Below are 13,840 nucleotides of genomic sequence, written 5' to 3'. Positions count from 1 at the left end.
GCTTTTATCCATCAGGCAGATGTTGGCTTGTCAGATTTACACACAATCCCAGTGGCTGCATCAATATTTACCAGGGAAAATCCTAAACCAGGTAAAGTACAACAGCCTACAAAGGATGTAAAGTGACATCTGAGTCCACGAGAGAACTCGGTCCCACTAAGTGAATGTGACTGAAGGGGCAAGGTGCATGAGAAGCATTGCCACAAGGGTAGGAAGGAAATAAAAGTAGACCCTTGCCTCCCGACTGGCAAGACTGAACATCCAGATTGAACTGAGGATAAAGGCTATTACATCCCCTCTGGGTCATTCCTGTTGGATTCTGCTGAAGAACTGCCCTATTTCTGACCTCAAGCTATAGGTCTAAGAAAGCTCCTGATCCCCTACATCCTGCTATGCATCAACAGCAGTATAGCATTTGCCTGGGGCAGAGCAAGGCAAATTATCTGATGAACCTCCTTTGAATGGCTGCAGATTAGCCACAGAAGGTGAACTTAACCCCAGGTGGACAGGTCCCACAAAGTCATTAAGACATTCCCTGTTCTTGAGCGAGGATACCTGCAGCAGACTGTGAGCTGACAGAATACACTGATATAGGAGGCGCAGGGGCCTCCTGCAACAACTTGACCTGCCATGCAGGATTTGAGGTGCACCCAGGTATGTGGAGCTTTCGCCCACATCCTGAAGATGCCAGTGGGGAGAAACATGTTCCCAAAGGATTACCCTTAAGGGAATCAGTGTAAGCAAGGCTGAGGCTCATGGTAGGGGTCAGACAGCTGGAGAGGACAAGATAACTATAGGTGGGCAGTAGGGATCAACCGGAGGTCAGAGTTCCACATGATGCGTTGCAAATCAAGAGCAGAAGCAGGCTGATATTTCCTTTATCCTGAATGGCGAGAAAGACTGCAGACTGCCCAGAGTGTGGTGTACTAAAGACACATTTTATTCATAGCTCTTTTGTTTATTTAGAAATGTAGAGACACTGAGGACAAACCAGCTCTTTACTGTGTATTAACATGTGATGAGGGTACAGGGTTTCTTTCCTAAAAACTCTAGCATCGGAGAGAGTGGGGTTTCTATGTTAAAAAAAAGTTTTAACATGTACTAAAACAACGAAAGCTTAGCTGGCTGCAGTAGCCAGCCACCCCACTTTCCCTTTTGCTAGGACTTATAAGTTCAGAAATGTGGCAACCACACCAAAAGCTCTTGTAGATACACAGACATATTTCTGACCATACAAGAAACAAGGCTCACAGTGTGAGAAATTCTTACCTTCATGGTAACCGTTAAAACCATCACTGTAAACACCAAGGTCCCAAATGTCCAGTTCCCAAACATCTAAAGAGAAGGCATGAAACCAAATTTCAATTATTAATAAAATCTATTAAGACACGCACAACACATAAAAACATGTTAAAAGTATGACAAAGTGCCAGGACCTACAGAAGCCATGTGGGAGAAAGCAATTACCAGGTACTGATGTACAGTAGTAAGGGAAAAATGGAGGGGAAACGTTTCTGAAAATTCTAGTTTCTCACAATTTAAGTGCCTTCAGAGTCACTGACCTGGATCAAACGTGTGGCAATTGAAGTGCAATTAGAATTCTTGCTGCATACTTGTTGAAAGTCAATTACTCAAAGCGTTTGAGCCACTGCATAAACACTGTATCAGGAGAGGCAAGAAACTGCAGCCTACTAGATATTTATGCTTGTACAGATTTCTTTTAAGTAGCATCACCAGGTCAGCTCTGATTTTTATATTTTTATGCTTTTAAACTGGTGTTTTGTTAAAAAGCCAGTAAAGCATAAGCTGCCTGTCTTTTGGCTTCCTTTGGCTGAAACCATGGACAAGAATTACTGAATTGCATGAATTACTCCTTTGAATTATTTACCTTGTGAATTTCAAATTGAGCTACTGAGTTCTGTAAACAGTTGGCAAGGATACACATGTATGTGTGTAAAAAGGAGCCTAACAGACTGCTGTTGCTGAACACCGCATGCGTCTTTCTAGAAACAGATTCAGCACACTAGTGCCAGCACCTTCAGCCTGACAGCTGCAGGGAAGCCCTTGGACAGTTACGATCAATCCTCTTTGTGGACATCCTATGCCTGGACAGCCGTGCTTAAATCTCACTGTGAACATTTTTTGCACATACCTTAATACCAGCTACACTGTAAATGTGAGATGATATTTTTATCATTAAACCTCTCTAGTTGTATTACTTCTGAACCCTCTATGCTTCTTTGTGTTTATATGCCAGTGAGGATGTCCCTTGATCTTGTCCCTTCCCAGCTAGAATATTTTTAAGACACCAAGACTTAAAAAGCCCATGCATGCGGTAAAAGCCATAGTGTGTCACTTTGTCGCTTTATGAATATTTACCCGACTGAGAAACATTTTTTCTAACCCTCAGAATAATACATTATTTATATATATATATATATATATATATATATATATATATATATATATATATATATATATATATATATATATATATATATATATATATATAAACACACACACACAAAACCTCTCTACCTTCCCTTTAATAGTTTAACATATCTGTTCCCTTTTTTTTTTTAGAATGATGATCAAATGCTTTCCAAAGTCACATATGCTATGGCAGTGTCAGACCACTGAAACATGATCTGTGATTGTTCACTTCATACAACTGTTCTCTGAAACATGTTACTCAACACAGTGCACAAACTATACAGGTCTTCCAGGGCCCGGCTCTGTATATTGAAATGAAAATAGTGCATAATATTTTCTCTGCTCTGTTTAGTCCTCAGAACTCATTAATATGAAGAACTCCCCAATACTCTGGAAATGATTAATCCAGTTATAAAATGACTCAAAATCATCAAGGTTTGGCTTGGTAAGGGGCTTTCTTAACCTCGAGCTCTTATGTGCACAACCTGAATGAAATGTAAAAACACAGATGTCTGTGTACAGCTAGTGTGTCAGACTAAGCAAACTCAAAAGGTTTCCCTGCTATGGCCTCAGCCCTGATGCCCTTTGGCATTTTCTGTGCGGCTCTTGGGGCCCCAGCAGACACTAATCTGTGTTTCCCTATTGATCTGTTATAGTAATAATTTCTAGTCTTATGTAATATGTCTGTAGTCTATGACCATCTCCTGAAGCATGTCCCTAGTCTCCCACAACTCATATAACATGTTCACAATTTCTGACAGTCTCCTACCAGCTCTTTTATCAGGTCTACAGTCTCTAACAATCTCCTGTATTATGTCCGCAGTCTCTGACAATCTCTTGTGGCTCAAAGTCTAACAATATCCTTTTGTGTAAACAAAGACAACCACAAAAAAGCGCCAGTCAGGAGGACAGTCTTGTGCGGACAAATTGTCAGAGGAAATCCATGTGATAAACCATATGTTGTTACCATATCATAAACTAAAGACAGTTATTAATGTTTAAAATCTCTCCTCGCGTGTATAAACAACTTGCTCCCTACTGTAATGGTATTTTATGGAGGTAACCAGGGGTGGTCTGTCTTGTTGAGGGATTGCTGCAATGGTAGAACCCACATGCAACCTACGAGATCGAGAATCGGAAAGGGGGGAGGTGGAGGCCCAGCTCGTATGGGACCGGGAGGAGATGTAAATCCTTAACCGGAGCTGCTAACCGATTCCTCGGTGGTGGATGGCAGCAAGGCTAGCAAGCCGTGGGTGGAGTGGAGTTTTCGTCCAGTGGATCCTATTGGATGGTGCTTTGGCTGTCTCCTGGCTTCCACTCCACCCATGGCTGTATCTCTTTATCTTGGTCTAAGCGATGTTGTCATAAAACTTGACAGGCTGCATGGATTTTTTTTTTTCTTAGACATCTGTCAGCTGTGAGCAAATAACTCTATGTATTTGTTACATAGAATCTGGAAAATGATTTGTTAAGATCGTGGGGGGGGGCAGGCTATCGCGATCTGATTCTTTAACAATTAATCGTGCAGCTGTAGGCTGTACCCATCTGAACAGGCATATTTTTACCATGTGGCAGCGATGAAAGTAAGCCCAGAATAAGAGGCAGAGATTTCCTCTGACAATTTGTCCGCACAAGACTGTCCTGACTAGTGCTTTTTTGTGGTTGTCTTTGACTGTTTGTACTTCTCACACCTCTCCTGGTGTGTTCATCCACACAGCGGCTTATTTGGTTCAAGTAGGACTTCTAAATTGTTCCTTATGTTACATATGTTCCAGCTTTCTGGCGCCAGACTTTTTTGTTGTTTTCATATCCTGTTGTGGGTCTGCTGTATCTGATAATGAATAGTCACTGAATTTTATATGCAACCCTTTGGTGATGTTAAGGGCTGCACTTGAGGTCCCCCATATCAAGAATGTTGACAACCTGTAGGGAAAAATTCCCCATGCCTGGAGAGCTGCGGGTGATATAAAAAGCTATCTATACAGGTGAATGGCTGAACACTGCCACACATATGCATATGGCACATCTCCCCAAACGTTAAAGTGGCACATTCGTAGAGATACTTCGTATGTGCATGCATGGGTAAACGCCAATGCAGAAGTCATCAACATTACACAGGTACAGCCATTCCCTTATATTGGGGTCACCTGTGGCTCCTCAGGTGCAGGAATGCACCCCAGAATTTACATTAGAGAACCTTGAATCCTTTGAATATCCATGTGCATGAGGCCTATGAGTTAGGAAACACCTATGGATGATATTTGCTTAATTCTCATGGGATTCCTACCTCTAACAGAGTGTGAAACACCGTAGATATCTCAGTTTACTCATTTAGAAGTGCTCTAAATATCTTTATCCAACTGCAGACCTAGTAGCTATTTAAAATGGCTTCATAATGGATGGCAAGCTACAAGACTATTGTTAAATCAGGCATTCTCTTCGCTGCTGGATAAACGTTCAAGTAGAGTTAATGAAGAAGTTAAAGTAACTCCAAACTATTCTAAATCCTTGACAACTGAAAGTCTCCCATAGGTAACAAGATCCCAATATTAAATTAATCAATTAAGCATTTTTAAACTTTTATGTGGCAAGTGCCATATAAATGTAATTCAGCATAATATCTTTTACTGGGATTAGATGCCCAAAAATATAAAGATGGTGATGTTTTGTTCATTGGTTAGCAATGAACTAACCGCTGTTCAATCACCCATATGCTTACCACAGGTACATTATTTTGGACATACAGTGGATATAAAAAGTCTACACATCCCTGTTAAAATGTCAGGTTTCTGTAATGTAAAAAAAAAAAAAAATGACAAAAATAAATCATTTCAGAACTTTTTCCACATTTAATGTGACCTATAAACTGTACAACTCAGTTGAACAACAATGTTGAAGGTGAATTGAAGTAAAAATAAAAAAATATGGTTGTATAAGTGTGCACACCCTTAACTAATACTTTGTTGAAACATATTTTGATTTTAGTACAGCACTCAGTCTTTTTGGGTATGAGCCTATCAGCATGGCACATCTTGACTTAGCAATATTTGCCTACTCTTCTTTGCAAAAAACACTCCAAATTTGTCAGATTGTGAGGGCATCTCCTGTGCACAGCCCTCTTCAGATCACTCCACAGATTTTTCAATGGGATTCAGGTCTGGGCTCTGGCTGGGCCATTCCAAAACTTTAATCTTCTTCTGGTGAAACCAGTCCTTTCTTGATTTGTATGTATGCTTTGGGTCATTGTCATGCTAAAGATGAAGTTCCTTTTCATGTTCAGCTTTCTAGCAGAAGCCTGAAGGTTTTTGTGCCAATATTGACTGGTATTTGGAACTGTTCATAATTCCCTCTAACTTGACTAAGGCCCCTGTTCTAGCTGAAGAAAAACAGCCCCAAAGCATGTTGCTGCCACCACCAATACTTCACTGTGGGTTTGGTGATGTGCAGTGATGTTTTTGCACCAAACATATCTTTTGGAATTGTGGTAAAAAAATTCAACCTTGGTTTCATAAGACCATAACACGTTTTCGGACATGCTTTTGGTAGACTTCAGATGTGTTTTTGCAAAATTTAGCCGGGCTTTGAAGCCTTTTCTTACGTAGAAAAACATCCATCTTGCCACTTTACCCCATAGCCCAGACACATATAAAGAATACGGGAGATTGTTGTCTCATGTACCATACAGCCAGTACTTGTCAGATATTCTTACAGCTCCTTTAATGTTGCTGTAGGCCTCTTGGCAGCCTCCCTGACCAGTTTTCTTCATGTCTTTTCATCAATTTTGGAGGGACGTCCAGTTCTTGGTAATGTCACTGTATTACCATATTTTCTCCACTTGATGATGACTGTTCACTGTGTTCCATGGTATATCTAATGCCTTGGAAATTCTTTTGTACCCTTCTCCTGACTGATACCTTTTAACAATGATATCCCTCTGATGCTTTGGAGGCTCTCTGCGGACCATGGCTTTTGCTGTAGGATGCGACTAAGAAAATGTGAGGTAAGGCCCACTATAACAGCTGAACGAGATGGCACTTTAAATGATGGCAGGTGTGTACTGACTCCTATTTAACATGCATTTGAATGTGATTGCTTAATTCTAAACACAGCTACATCCCCAGATATAAGAGGTGTGCACACTAATGCAACCACATTATTTTAGTTTTTTTATTTCTAATAACCTCCTCCCCCCCAAAAAAAGATTTCAGTTTGTTTTTCAACAGGATTGTACAGTGTATAGGTCACATTAAAAGGTGGAAACATTTCTGAAATGATCTTGGTCTCATTTTTTACATCACAGAAACCTGACATTTTAACAGGGGTGTGTAGACTTTTTATATCCACTGTATCAGTTGAGCACTCAATAGACTCAAACAGCAGTATAATTCTTCAGATATTACAGCAGACCACTCAAACCTAGTACAAATAATGAACCACAGCAGAAAGACTGGGCCTACAATGTAAGTGACTAAAGAAAAAAACTATTCTTGATGGTCATGGCAAATAGATTCTTCCTTTTCTTGTTCTATTTCAGTATGAAAGAGAAGATCACTGATATTGGCTACAAGAACTGTCCTTTGTTTGAAATATATTATATATGAAAGACATGAAGAAGTAATAAACTGCAATACAGTAAGCACTAGTTCTTTAGCACAGTATCCCTTTCAGCAGCAAGAGTGCCAACTGTTAATGTGACAGTTAACAATTTGGAAAACTGCTCCTTATCTTTGAGCGATACTCTTACCAGTTGCCTGTTAGGCTTCATTATCTGATGGCATGCACAGCATGGAAAGGAGGAAAAAGGAAGAGAGGTAGAGCCAAGAAATAAAGCAAGAGCACAGCAGAAATGAACATCCGAGAAGAGGGGAAGTTTTACTAGCTTCAAGTTAAATGATACAAAACAACCTGCATGACATTAGAACGTTAGCCAAAGCAGAAACATATTGAGGACAGGGAGGTAGAACTTAAGGTTTAGGGCACAAATTATAAAGTGACCGATAAATTAAGGGCAGATGGGCATCTCTAATTTGAAAAGGACATATTTTTGTTGATAGAACTAATAATACTTCCCCAGAAAAGCTTCAGAATCAAACACTTAGACAATGATGTTTAAAGATGTAGAAAATACACAGATATCAGCTAAGGTACAGATAGCAGGCAGATGCTAGTTAAACAGAAAATCTGTACACCCTAGCATTTTACTGGATGTATAGTTCTTTCTTGCTGTCATAATGTCTTGAAGGTGCTCACTTCCCTTGGTGTTTTTATTGTTTTTTGGAACAGAAAAGGATTTATGGTGTTTAGAACCATGCAATGTACACATGCCTACGACTTTGAGGCCTCATGCACACTAGACATTAAAATAAAGTTATAAAAACAGCGGTAGCTTTGTAGTGGGTTTTTCAAAGTTTTTGCAATAGCGTTTATTAGCAGTTTTTCAGCGTTAGCGGTTTGAAAATTTAAAAAATTTTTTCAATGGATCAAAAACGTTAAAAATACACTGGTGAGCCATGTTTTTAATCGTTTAGCGCGTTTATCAGCAGTTTTTGACATTAGAGCGTTTTTACAGCTGAAAACGCCTCTTTGAACCCACTAGTTTTGGGGTTTTTTTTAACAGCCAAAAACAGTTGATAACAGCCTATGTGTGCATGGACACATAGGATAAAATGATGGGGAGTTTATTGACTGTAGAAAAAAAGCCAAAAACAGCACCTGTAAAAACTTCCAGAAACGTCCAGTGTGCATGAGGCCTGAAGGTTCCAAATATTTTTTGTTGCGACTCAAACAGGACGAGAAAAAGGACTTTATGGAAGAGTGGACAGGAAAAAAAGCCATTGCCTAAAGAAAAAAAAATGAGAATACATGTTTGGAGTTCATCAGACAGCATGTAGGAGTCTCTCCAAACACATGGAAAAAAAGTTCTCTGGTCAGATGAGACTAAAATGTAACTTATGGCGACAATAGGAAACGCTGCATATCGCACAAACCAAATGCTTCTCATCACCCCGAGAACACCATCTCCACAGTGAAGCATGGTGGTGACACCATCTTGCGGTGGGGGTGCTTTTTATTGGCAGGGACTTGAAAACTGGTCAGGATTGGAAAGATCAATGGCACCAAATGTTTGGCAGTTTAAGAAAAAAACATTCCTAAATATTTAGTGTACTACTTTGTCAAGTAATTTTCAACAAATACAAGTACGAGAAGTAAAAATACAAATAGTGAATTGATGCCAAGCCAAAGGGTAGTGGCAATAGCTTGTTTCTGGCGACTTTTACAAAAGGGGATTTTTATGTGACTTCTGGAGCTGTCTTCTCTGGAACAAGTGCTAGCCAACAGTAGATGATCCTGACTCTTAAAAGGGAAGAGGCGTGTGTGAACTTTTATATCTAAAAGTGGTGGAGTTCTTCCTCAACTACCACTGTGTGATTTACAGAGCATTTACTTGAAGATTTCTGTTCATCGATGTGTGATAAGGATTTACACTTCATAATCACAAAAGCTATGGTAACAACTTTATTTTAGCATCAATTCACTATTTGTATTTTTAGTTATCGTATTTGTGAAAGATACTTAAAGTGTTTGTAAACCTTCTCCTATACCCAGTGAACTGAGTAGCCACCCTACATATGTTTTACATGTATATCTGCAGTCTTTCCATTTCCACATTCTTTAGAAAATGCAGATCGTTTTAGAAATCTTTCTTGCTCATTCAGCAGTGTGTGTGGAGTCTGGGCTAACACTGTGTGAGAGCTGATTGGAGGAAAGGCACCCCCCCCCCCCCCCTCCACGTTGGCAGAGGAACAAAGAAACTTGCAGAGCTGCAGTCTGAATAGACAAGCTCTCTGCTTATCTATCTCTAAATTCCCTCCCCGACACAAATTTTCAGCTGCTTTAATCTCGTGTGTCTGAGAGCTTGTCAAACGTTATCATGCTGATAACAGAGAAATGGAGCAGCAGAAAGACACGGCACTTAGAGCTTTGGAGAGAGATATGTAAACACTGCAGATATATGTGTCCAGGTCAGATTTCATGAATGGGGTTTACAATCACTTTAAACAGTACACTAAATATTTAAGAATTGTTTTCCACCCTTTAGAATTGAATTAGCCTTGCATTGTTACCTGATATTTGTTTTTGGACGTTTTTTTTCCCCACTCACTACAATTTTTATAAATTTTTGCACTTTTGGAGTGAGTGCAAAGAGATTTTGATCTATTGAATTTTTGCAGAAAAATAGGATTTTCAAAACAGCTTACCTGTAAAATCGTTTTCTTTGAATTACATCAGGGGACACAGAGCCACAGTAGTTACTATGTGGGTTATAGGCCACCTTCAGGTGATGGACACTGGCATGCCCCAAGACAAAAAAGTGCACTCCCTATACACTCCCTATATAACCCCTCCCACTACTGAGAGTACCTCAGTTTTGTAGCAAAGCAATACACGTGTATACCAAGAAGGGAGGGACCTCTGTGTCCCCTGATGTACTTCAAAGAAAAGGATTTTACAGGTAAGCGGTTTAAAAAAATCCTATTTTCTTTTCATACATCAAGGGACACAAAGCCATAGTAGTTACTATGTGGGATGTCCCATAGCAATGCCAACTGAAGGGAGGGAGGCACAACAAAAGTAGGGCACCAAGAGACCAGAGGACTTATACTGCAGCCTGCAGTACACTGCGCCCAAAGGCGATATCCTCATGACCTTTTACATCTACTTGATAGAATCTGGTAAATGTATGGATTGAAGACCGAGTTGCGGCCTTGCAGATCTGAGCCATGGAGGCTTGGTGATGCACTGCTCAAGAAGCACCAACAGCCCTGGTGGAGTTTGCTTTAATATGAAAAGGAGGAATTTTCCCCTTTAAACCATAAGCTTGAACAATCACTCGACGAATCCATTTAGAAATGGTAGATTTCAGCACCGCCTGTCCTCTTTTAGGAGGCAACACAAACAAAACATCTGTTTTACGAATCTGAGCAGTCGCTTTTAAATGGCCCTTGACCGCTCTCACCACATCAAGAGAATGTAGTGATCTTTCTTCCACACAACAAGGTTCTGGAAAAAATTAAGGCAGAACAATATCCTGGTTTAAATGAAAACCTGACACTACCTTCGGTAGAAAATTAGGATGAGGCCGCAGTACAACCTTATCCTTATGAATAATCAAATATGGCTCTTTACAGGAAAGAGCAGCCAACTCTGATACTCTTCCTGCAGAAGATATGGCAACCAAGAAAACTATTTTCCTTGTCAAGAGGATCAAGGGAATATCTTGAATCGGTTCAAAAGGCTGTTTTTGTAAAGCCGACAGGACTAAGTTTAAGTCCCAATGGTTCAGGGGTGACTTAACTGGGGGATTAATCCGCATTACCCCCTGAATAAGGTTATGAACCAGAGTGTTTGAAGCAAGTGGTCCTTGAAAAAACACTGATAAGGCCGACACCTAGCCCTTGATAGTGCTCAAGGCCAGCTTCATTTCTAATCCCATCTGTAGGAACTCAAGGATCCTACTTATGATGTATTTCCTGGGGTGCCAACCCCTGGATTCACACCAGGAGACATATGCCTTCCAGACTCTATAATATATGATTCTGGAGGCCGGCTTCCTAGCATTAACCAAGGTAGAAACTACTAAAGCTGACAGCCCACAGTCCTTTAGAATGTGGGTTTCAATAACCAAACCTTTAAATTTAGCGTTTGTAAGGTAGGATGGAACACCGGACCTTACGAGAGAAGGTCTGGCCACAGGGGCAGGGTCCAAGGGTCCCCTACCGCTATCCTTATGATCTCGCCAAACCAAGATCTCCTGGGCCACCAGAATCACCTTCTTTCCCTCTTGCTTGATCCTGCGTAGGAGACACAGAACCAGAACAGGAGGGAACACATAGATCAGTGAAAACGGATCCCATGGAAAGACCAAGGCATCTGTTCCGTATGCCATCGGATCCTTTGTCCTTGACACAAAGTTGTCGATCTTGTTGTTGAACATGGACGCAAACAGATCCACATCCGGAACTCCCCATTTTTGGCATATTAAAAGAAAGATGTTGGGGTGAAGAATATGATTCACCTCTCTCTAGGCCGCATGACTTCTTGTGCCCCTTGGTGATTGATATAAGCCACAGCTGTGGCATTGTCGGATTGGATCCTGACAAGATAATTCCGTAGTCTGAGCGTTCAGGCCTTTAGGGCCAGGCGTACTGCCAGAATCTCTAGAATATTGATGGGCAAGGTCAACTCTGATTTGGACAACTTCCCTTGGACAGACGCTTCTTCCAGGACTGCTCCCCAGCCCAAAAGGCTGGCATCTGTTGTTACTACTTTCCAGGTAACCGGTAGAAAGGATTTTTCTTTTTGAAGATTTTTGGCTATTAACCACCAATTGAGACTCTGACGCACTTTGGCGGATAAACGCATCAGGAAGCCCAGAGTTTGGACCTTCTTGTTCCAAGCTGACAGGACACTGTTTTGCAGCAGTTTTGAATGAAACTGCGCATAAGGAATGGCCTTGAAAGAAGCCACCATTTTTCCCAATAAACTCATGCAAAGATGAATAGAAGGATTCTTCTTTGTTTTGACCAACCAAATCAGTTCCTTTAAGGAACCGATTCTTTCCTGGGGCAAAAATACCCCATTCTGGACTGTATCTATGATCAGTCCTAAATACTGCAATCTCCTTGATGGTTTTAAGGAGGATTTTTCTAGGTTGAGGATCCAACCTAAGTATTCCAGGTACCTGACTGCGGTGACCAGACTTTGGTTTAACGGGCTACTGATTGATCTATCAAGAGTAGATCGTCTAAGTAGGCTAGTATCGTTATACTTTGAGCCCTTAACCTGGCTAAAGAAGGAGCCAGGATCTTTATAAACACTCGACGTGCAGGAGCTAGCCCGAACAGGTAGAGCTACAAAGTGGAAATTAAGATTTTCTACCTCGAAGCGTAGAAATTTCTGGTGAGTCGGGAAGATCGGCACATGGAAATAAGCATCCTTGATGTCGATCGATGCCAGAAGTTCTCCCCCTTGTAGGAAGGAGACTACTGATCGGATAGACTCCGTGCGAAAAAAAGGAGTTTAGATCTTTGAAATCCAGAATGTCCATTTGGATTTAACCAAACCCCAACCTCTGCCCTTACATGGGGATCACCATGACCACTTTTGAAAAAAAAAAAAAAAAGGTCCAATGCTTGAGAGAAATACTTCTTTTTCTTTGGATCCTTAGGAACATTTGATCTGAGAAAAAACAAGGAGACAGGAACTCTTGATACTCCAGCTTGTACCTTGGAGCTATTGAGGAAGTTCCCCATTCGTCTTCCTGTCAGATCCTTGAGAACTGCAGAAGAATTCCCCCTATTGAGCGAGCGGGGCGCCTCCTCATAAGGAGGCTTCAGTATCTTGTAGCTTTCCTCCCCCAAGACCTCTTTTGTCCCTGGGGTTAATTCTGAGGATTACCTTTTGAACCTGACGGTGGAAGCCATCATGACTGCCTGGAGGCTGATGCCCCTGGCACAAAAGAAGGAGCTTTAAAAATATTTACTCCTTTACTTAAATGGCAAAAGGGGGTACTTTTCCCCCTAGAATTTCTTTGGATGAATTATCCAAACATCCTCAAATAGCTATTTCACCGAAGAAAGAGGACTAGCCAGGAGCTTCTGCATGGTGAAAGGAAGTTTATCCTCCTCTGATGTGCGTTCCTGCACTCATGCGTTTAGCTGTTTGTGTTAGTAACAATGTGCACAGCATCGTGTATAGCACCTGGTATTCCCAGGCGGTCTCCCATACAGGTACTAACCAGGCCTGACCCTGCTTAGCCTCTGAGATCAGACGAGATCGGGCGCTTTCAGGGTGATGTGGCCGTAGGCATCTCAGCAGTTGTGCGTTTGGCTAGTTTATAAGAAAGCACTTGCATGGGGACCTTGTTGAGGTTCTACAATAGAAACTTACAAAGCAATTATGGCAAACATAAAGCTGCCAGATCATAGGCCTGCTGAGCAGGATACCTTGAACACCTGTTAAACTGGCCTCACAACGATTAAGCAGTTACTGTCAGCGCAGGCTGCTCAATCTGCCAGAGAAAAAAGTGTTTGTTTTTTTTAATATGAATTCCAAATTTTTATCTGTTGGATGCCTAAGCATTTGAGCATTGTCTGCCGAACAAAAGCTCTTATTCACAGAGGATATAGCAGTGTTAACTGCTGGTATACTCTATTTAGTGAATTTCCTCCACCATAGGATAAAATGTAAAAAAACATTATTTTTCCTCCTAAAAAGGTTTTCTGGGAGATCCTCTCGGATAAAAAAAAGCTTTTTCCATCAATAAATGGACAGGAAAAGGCATGCACAGTTTGAGGCGGCTTTAGCGAACCCACTCAGTTAAAGGAGCATAAATGTGGAGCGGACC

The 13,840-nt window shown here is 41.0% G+C and overlaps 1 protein-coding gene and 1 pseudogene across 6 annotated transcripts in view; both read right to left on the bottom strand.

Moving 5' to 3' along the window:
- The window catches only part of ATP11B (ATPase phospholipid transporting 11B (putative)), a 245,491-nt gene that overhangs the window by 36,323 nt on the left and 195,328 nt on the right, over positions 1-13,840 (bottom strand). For 4 of the 6 annotated variants that reach the window (XM_073626287.1, XM_073626288.1, XM_073626283.1 and 1 more), the window contains exons 26-27: positions 7,178-7,201; positions 1,270-1,335 (exon numbers count right to left, since the gene is read on the bottom strand). In XM_073626287.1, coding sequence (XP_073482388.1) covers positions 1,270-1,335; positions 7,178-7,201 — 90 coding nt within the window. The remainder of the gene's footprint in view (positions 1-1,269; positions 1,336-7,177; positions 7,202-13,840) is intronic. The other 2 variants (XM_073626286.1, XM_073626284.1) reach the window with 1 other exon arrangement.
- LOC141141666 (5S ribosomal RNA) lies at positions 13,183-13,301 on the bottom strand (annotated as a pseudogene).

This window comes from Aquarana catesbeiana, linkage group LG04 (assembly GCF_042186555.1).
Source record: "Aquarana catesbeiana isolate 2022-GZ linkage group LG04, ASM4218655v1, whole genome shotgun sequence".
NCBI classification, from domain to species: Eukaryota; Metazoa; Chordata; class Amphibia; order Anura; family Ranidae; genus Aquarana; species Aquarana catesbeiana.
Note: the sequence above shows the minus strand (reverse complement) of the source record. Positions and strands in the feature narration are given on the sequence as shown.